This window comes from Calidris pugnax, unplaced genomic scaffold (genome assembly GCF_001431845.1).
Source record: "Calidris pugnax isolate Ruff unplaced genomic scaffold, ASM143184v1 scaffold41, whole genome shotgun sequence".
In the NCBI taxonomy this organism is placed as follows: Eukaryota; Metazoa; Chordata; class Aves; order Charadriiformes; family Scolopacidae; genus Calidris; species Calidris pugnax.
The window spans coordinates 9,250,593-9,258,175 of NW_015094509.1; the positions used below are offsets into that span (position 1 = coordinate 9,250,593).

Consider the following 7,583-nt stretch of genomic DNA (forward strand, 5'->3'; position numbering starts at 1 on the left):
CTAAACACATCTTCTCCTCTAGAAATGTACTAGACACCAAACAGATCTAAGAGCTTGAGTTCAAATAGGAATAACTGCAGCAATATGAAAAAACTTGCGCATATGCTGAAGAAAGGAAATTTTCTACTGAAAGTTCCGGTCAATGTGGAATCAGCTGCAAAAATGCAGAGTGATTATTGAAATGGTGCCATTCCCCCACCACCACCAAAAAAAAAAAAACATGCCCCTACCTTTGGGTATGATTGATTTCAAACTGTTTGAATGTACAGTTTCTTCTTAGGCATATTTCTAGCAATGGCTTGAAAAACTTCTTCTCCAAAACCAGATTAACCGGGATGTAAAAAATAAGAAATGACATATGCTTATATTAACTGGATATGTTATAGCCATTGGCAAACTTGTGTGGTAATTATTTCTTCCAGAGAAGGTCATCCTGTATCATCTGCTTTACAATAGAGAGATGTTTACATAATACAATTATCCAAACCATTTGGATGACACCAGCTAAGTCAGGACCAGGATTTCTTATGGGTCAGTTCTGGACTATTTCTGTTCATTATACAAGAAGACTGCTTATCACAAAATGCTTAAATGGTATTGGGAGCAATGCCCAGGACCCAGGACTCTCTGTCCCACTTGAGCACCCTAACCATGGGGCTACACAGCCACATTTCCTCCTGTTTTCTTTCTTTTTCTATGGATTCTTGCATACTTGGCTTCACTGTGACAACAGGAGTGTGGAAAATGGTCCTTCCAACCCATCTGAAAACTCTGTGTCTGAAGAATTCATATGGCAGATAGAGCTCCTAGAGCTCTGATATCAGAGTCCCCGTGCAATGCTTTTATCACCAACTATAAAAGTTGTTTGTATATACAGCCTCTTCTGGCTGTATGTGAAAGGATGATGTTAAAATGCTACATTCACAACCATTTTAGGGGTTGTGAAAGAAGTTAGGAGCTTCTGTCCTCTAAATTTTAGGCACCCTATAGGACTGAGCCCTGCAATCATCTTCCAAACTTGCTTGCTGGTCTACCGATAAAAAGCCAGAACTTCTTTCAGAGGATGACTGAGTTACAAAAAATAGGTGTCCTTCATACTTACTTTTTATAGTAACTTGTGAGTGACAATCTATCTCAAACACTCTGTAAACATTAGTCCCCAAACATCCAGGGGAACTAACATAGATTTTTCTCAATTCACAACAAACAAGCAAGGAAATACTCAAATGTAGTGCTTAGGAAGCAAAATGCATCAGTTGTCTTAGTGCATATTCTGCCTTGGGGATACCATGGACCTAAAGGATGCATATATTTTTGTCCTTCATGAATTATTTTAGACTGCATCCATTCTAATTAGGTTCTCAGACAAGACTGTATTGTTAGTTTCTTTCTATTTTTCCAGTTTCTGAATTCACCCTTTGGCTCAGTGACTGTCTTCCAGTTTATGTCTCTGGAGAGTATAACGTATTGCCTGAATAACTATGCTGTTTTATGTCCAAGGCACTTATCTGCTTCCGTTAAAGCATGTCGAGATTTAAAATTAACACGAGAGAAAGGAAAATGACAGTGATCCAGATTTTCATCTCAGCTACTTTGGTATTAAATCCAAGATTAAAATTCTAATGGAATTCTCTTTTTCTTGAGATTTTTGTAAACTGTTAACCATTTCAACAGTAAAGAGTTAAAAGCTGAGATAATTCAGGTTTTATCATATTTCTCCCTTTTGCCAAAATAGACTTAATTGAGAAAAGATGGAAAAAACTTTAAGGGAAAGTAATGGCCTGAAACTTTGTTCTTGTAAAAAATAATTAAAAGGTAGTCTTACAGAAGAAGAGTTGCAAGATCTGTAATTATAGAGTGGTTGAAGAGTTATTCAGACTGTCATGGAAGCTGAAGGATGATTATTTAGACTTATAGTTGACAGATGATTAAATAACAGTAACAAAACCACACTGACTGAAAGTAAAACAGTTAAATTATCTACAAGGACTTTTACTATACTAATGGCATGAGATATTTGGGGTCCCAGCCAGCACCATGTATTCCACAAAATCCAAGTGCTTTCTTCCAGGTGTTGTCCATCACATTTATTCATCTTAATCTTTGCTTAATATCCTGTTCACATTTTCTTTGTCTAACTCAAACACTGCTAGGAAAAGGTAGTAATTTTGAATTCTGCTCATTCTACACTCAAAATTTTTTGTCGCTGTTCTATTCATGTCAGGGAATGCAAGATCATGATATTTAAATATTTAAACACAAAAATGTGGGGGAGTAAGCCTGTAAAGTCATCCTGATAGAACTGTTCAGACAAATAACTTTTTCCAGCAATACCGTAACCCTAAACCTTACAGACATTTGGCAAATACTCTTTAGCCTTCCACTGTAGATATTTTCTTGTGAAACTTCTGAACCTTTTTAGTGGTCTCCCTAGTTCATACCTCACATACCTTGAACATTCCTGTTGAAATCCATATGCCTTAGGATTTAGTCAGCAGCTTCTCCAAAGTGGCTCCTTTAGGTATTCCTATCTCCCCTCACTTCTTGTTGAACTGTTGATAAGTGATAAAGCATCTTCTAAAGGTTCCCTGGGGCCATTGACCCATGTATGAGTTTGGGGTCCATAGAGCAAAGGGCAGTATTCACCTCACAGGAGGCAGAAGCCTCACCAGGAGGCTGTTCTCCTACTGGACATATTTTGTTTGATACAGGAGTGAAGGGAATGAAGAAGTTCACTCAGATCAGTAAATTCTCCAGCAGACCTACTAGAAATGACAGTAACCTCAGTGCTGAAGTAGTAATATTGATGTAAGTATGGTAGTCTTAGGACACATAGATCTAAAAGAGGATCAGAGCACAGGAGGAGGTGTTGTCCTTTATTAATCAGCTCATAGACCTGGAAGATGGACAGCTTTTTGGACTGGGTCTGCTGTCATTCCTTATCATGCCTGATGAAATGGACTCTGAACCTGGAAGGAATGGACTACGGTTTGGAGCTTAGCATTGCAAGAGTGCAATAAGATGGTTAAATCTTCACAAAGTTAACCTGATGCATTTTCAGAGGCATCTGTAGATCAGATTTAATTACTATTCATATTGCTTCGCAATCAACTAATGAACGTGTTTCAGTACCTTTGAGAAACTAGTGCCTTTTTTAGTAACACAGGGATTTTACTAGAAACCCTGTTATTAAACTAACGATCAGCACCAGGGAGAGGATCTCAACTGTGCTGTTTTCACAGTTTGCATGCTTTAGCAGTGTGATTTACTGAGGCTACGTTGCAAAATATATTTATGATTCTTATCACAATATTTATTTGAAGTTCTATGTGTTGTCCTAATTTCACTAGGTAAGTAGTCTGCCAAAAGATGTTTGCATCCTTTAAAGGTGACACAATTTATTAAATACTTTTTGATACAAGGCTTTTTAGATTATATAGTGGATATATGCATAGTATATTTCATTTACAAGCTCAAACATATGGTATTAATAAAGAGTGATGGTTCTGACAATTTTCTTTTCTAAATAATGAAACATTTTTGATTAAGGGCTGAAGATGCCAAGGTAGCCGCTCTGTAATCTAACAAACATGTGCACAGATGTACTTGAACACGTCTGTAAACTTACATAAGTATAATGTGAATCACCCTTGGAACTATCCCACAAAAGCCTGATGTAAAGTCTATTTAAAACTATAGAAAGATTCCCACTGATTTTGTTTATGTTGTGGATGAGGTCCAAAAGGGATGATTACAGATGTTTCTTTGCAGAAGGCAGGTTATCTGCTTCTTTAAGAACTGGTGAAATGCTCTCATGGCAAAACTTCCATTGACTCTGTTGAGATCAGGATTTTGCCTACGTATGTTTAGACAACCAGCTTTATGTGCTCTTTAATGACCAAGAAGGAGTGCTGATAAATCTGGAAACTCCATCATGAATAATTTATCTTCAGCTGCATAAAGTATCTCTGCCAGTGTATTACAGCTGATATTCTTACACAATATCAAGATATTTTAGGCAATGTACACTCATTCTTCATTCAGACATCTATTTTATCCTCAGTCCCTGCTGGGATTCACAGACCAAGTGCTCCTTTGCCTTTTCAAATGCGAGCTAATTAACGTCAGAGCTGGTGCCATTAAAAATTGCATGATAGCTAGCATGCTTGCTTAAAGAAGTAGAAATCCTGTTTCCAATCTCTCCTTTGCCCTGTGTGGCCTGAATTTGCATCTCCCTTTCCAAGGAAGCTGCCTAGCCTCCTATGAATGGGGCTGATATATGATTAAAGCTGTCCTAACTTCTATCAGATGTTTAAGTATTCGCTGAAGGACTTATGGGAATGTAGATCTTCCTTCTCACAGCTGAGCGCCCAAGAAGCACAAAACTGGAAATTTATTTAGACATTGGGGAATCTATTCTCCATTTGCTTTCTTATCCCCACCCCAACATAATTATTAGTTATTCCAGAGAGACCTCAGAGAGCTTGGGGACTTTTCTCACTCTGGCTTAGCAGTTTGAACACTCCTCCAGGAGACATGTTTTTAGAGCTCTTGACAGAGGAGAGCTGCGGAATAAGCAGCTACTGTCACTGCCAGACTGAACAAGTTCAGGTCCCAGTGATGAACGATCTTTGGCTGAAATCAGGCTGTCACAGGAGTCAGTAAGAAATGAGAAGAAATCATGTTTTCCTTCATAATGAAAAGAGGCACACAAATTAAAAAGGGAGAACTTCAAGCTCATACCGTTTCATTTTCTAACTATTGTGCTCCTTCTTACTAATTTACTCTTTTTTGTTATTTTTTAGGAAAAGTCCCTAAGGGGTTTCTTTTCTGTAAATGTTATCAGCTAGCTTTTTTTTTAAAAAAAAATAACCTTTTTTTCCTTTCCTGCAGGTTCTGTTGCCACCATATGATGATCCTGCGAACGGAGCTGCTAAAGATCCACCACCACCTTACGTGTCAGCATAAGTGAGAGAGTGCTGCGTACCTAGGGAGGATAGCTTTACTCTTCAGACATCGGAGCAATAGTTTTAATTTCACTTCCAGGATATATAACCTCTATGGGTTATACATTGCTGTTTTGCTGACATATTGAAACCTGAATTGTATGATTAAAATTCTGTAGATAGTTTTAATAATTTGCTGCAACTACAGTAGTGTTTCAGAAACTAGTGAACTAGTTTCAGAATAATTCTGGGTAGCGCTAAGGTTACAGTAGTCACCGAATAGCTCTTTCCATCACCTCTGACATGCAGTGCTAGAAAACATAGAACTTTGCATCCTCAATCAGGTTCAGAGTGTAATTTTTATTTGTTATTTGTAAAACTTCCAGAGCATTACAAATGTTTTTCTCAGATGCCCACTTTCACCATCAGAGTACAGACCAAGTCTAAAAAAGTAACATTCCACTTCATTTCTGTTCTGCAAGAATTTATTAAGCTGTTATGCTATGAAGGATGATGATTGCAAGAAGAATGAGTCTTATGTGCTATTCTCATGGACCTGTCTTATGGGAAACAAGTTTAATTGGGAAGAATAAGTATGGGGAATGAGAGCTGACAAAGCACTCCATGATGTGTAACAAGCCAGAACCTGTGGTCTACACAGACTCACTTTGTCCCAGCCTGCAACCATTCTAATGCTCAAAAAAAGAAGAGTTCTTACCGAGTTCTTACCAACTTCTGGTAATTTTCTTTTCCTGCCTGCACACTTTTTTCTTCCCCACCAACTTCACAAATAGTATTTCGAGGTCACAAAATCCTTGCTTTTGAAGTCCCGTGGTTAGGTGACAAAGCTGTCTCTTTCGCACTCAACATGCAAATGTTTTCCCATTGGAATGTGCCTGTAAATATCGCAATGTTCTGCTGAGTGTGAACTAAATTATGCAGATTCTAAGATATATGTTCCCAACCTATGGGACACCTATGCATGTAACTTCCTCGAGCATTAGCAGATACGTTTTCTCGTTTCTCATATACATCAACCCAGGGATTTTAGATTCATTTTATGACTGAACTGGTTGTGCTGAGAATCTTTCTCATGGGACTCATCCATCCAAGAATGCTTGTGTGAGGTATTTATTCCTTCCCTAGAGAAGTGCCTCCTGCACATGTTACTTTTTGTTGTTGATGAAAGTTCTACTTTTAATTGAAAAGGAACAGGAAAAGGGAATATAATGTTTGTCTCTACCTCTCATCGTTTCCCCCTGTGTTGTCTCCTCTGCATTTGGGGTGATTGAATAGGCTGAAGCTGGACTGATATTACTCACTGCCCCAGGCAAAGGGCAGTGCAGAGCTGAGCCACAGTTTGGAGGGCCACCAGAAGAAACCAAGGTGCCGTCCCTCCTGTGACTGGGCTGGCATGAGAGTCCACACCCTTCCTAAGGAGGACACCCGTTCTCACCCTCAGTGCATTGACTCCATTCTGCAGACTGAGGAAGAGTGGAGGTTTTCCTGCCTTTTTCTGGAAAAGAGCTTTCCAGGGGAACACAGGACCATCAACTTCTTTTCACGGAGGTTGCCACTGTGACCTGTCCTTGCAGAGGCCAGGAAAGGAAGGGCAGGACTCTTTCTGCCTGTTTCCTCCACACCTGGGAAAAGGCATGTCCCTATCTGCTTGTTGGGATTTTTCTTTGGGGTTCATCTACTCTGAGATCAAACTAAGCAATGCTTTTGACTGAAAAAGCCTTGAAGTCCATCCATTGACCTCTGTCACAGTCCTATTGCTTCCTACAGAATAACTCCATGTATTATTATCTCACCACAGTTATCTTCAGGAATTAATCTGAATTTGGGGGTTGAGCTGGCTGGTTGGGCTTCTGAGCTTCATTTTCTTTCATTCTTGACAGATTTGTGAAGGATTTTAAACAGTCATCTGTTTGAGAAAAGCTGATTGTAAATACATCACATCTGTGTATACAAACTTCTCTACAATAAAGGGTCTTTCCTCAATACTATGGAAATCATTTTTGCTGATCTTCCAAGCACAAGCATACACAAATTCCTGTCCAATCAACCTGACAAGGCAGGATTTTCTCTGTAAATGACCCAAACAACAGTTTTTCAGTCCACACCAGTCCATTCACCAGCTTTCCCTCCATACTGTAAAAACGGGCAATAGAAAAGTTCTATAATTTATTGTACAATAAAAACAAGAGATAATTCAAGCTTTTAGTTCAATGTCCAGAACTGCAGGCAGTTTTCCATGTCTGATGAAGTGTGTAATACAGAACAGGGCTATACTGAGCTACACGAAAATCTGGGGCTTCTTTTTCTACACATCATTATAGGGATAATGTTGTGCTAATTCACATGAAATTTCTGTAGACTTTAGCTTGTCTTACTAAAGAATCAAGTCTTCTTCACACACACCATACGTGCAGAAGTGTGAGTGCATGTGTCCTGCCAGTACTCCTAATACCTTTTGGATTTTGTCCAATTTGAGTTAAAAAGGGCAGGAAGGTTATGGTATCAAAACCATGGCATTCCTGCACATAGTGTAGCTAGACAGCTGGGTAGGAAGGAGCAGATAATGAAATATAGGTTCAACTCTGCTGACATATCAGAGGATCCATGTGGGAGATG

The 7,583-nt window shown here is 38.9% G+C and overlaps 1 protein-coding gene across 1 annotated transcript in view; it reads left to right on the top strand.

Moving 5' to 3' along the window:
* The window catches only part of LAPTM4B (lysosomal protein transmembrane 4 beta), a 62,506-nt gene extending 55,551 nt beyond the window's left edge, over positions 1-6,955 (top strand). The window contains exon 7 of the mRNA XM_014965235.1: positions 4,894-6,955. Within this exon, the coding sequence (XP_014820721.1) occupies positions 4,894-4,968 (75 nt within the window). The 3' untranslated portion in view covers positions 4,969-6,955. The remainder of the gene's footprint in view (positions 1-4,893) is intronic.
* The last annotated feature ends 628 nt before the right edge of the window (positions 6,956-7,583 follow it).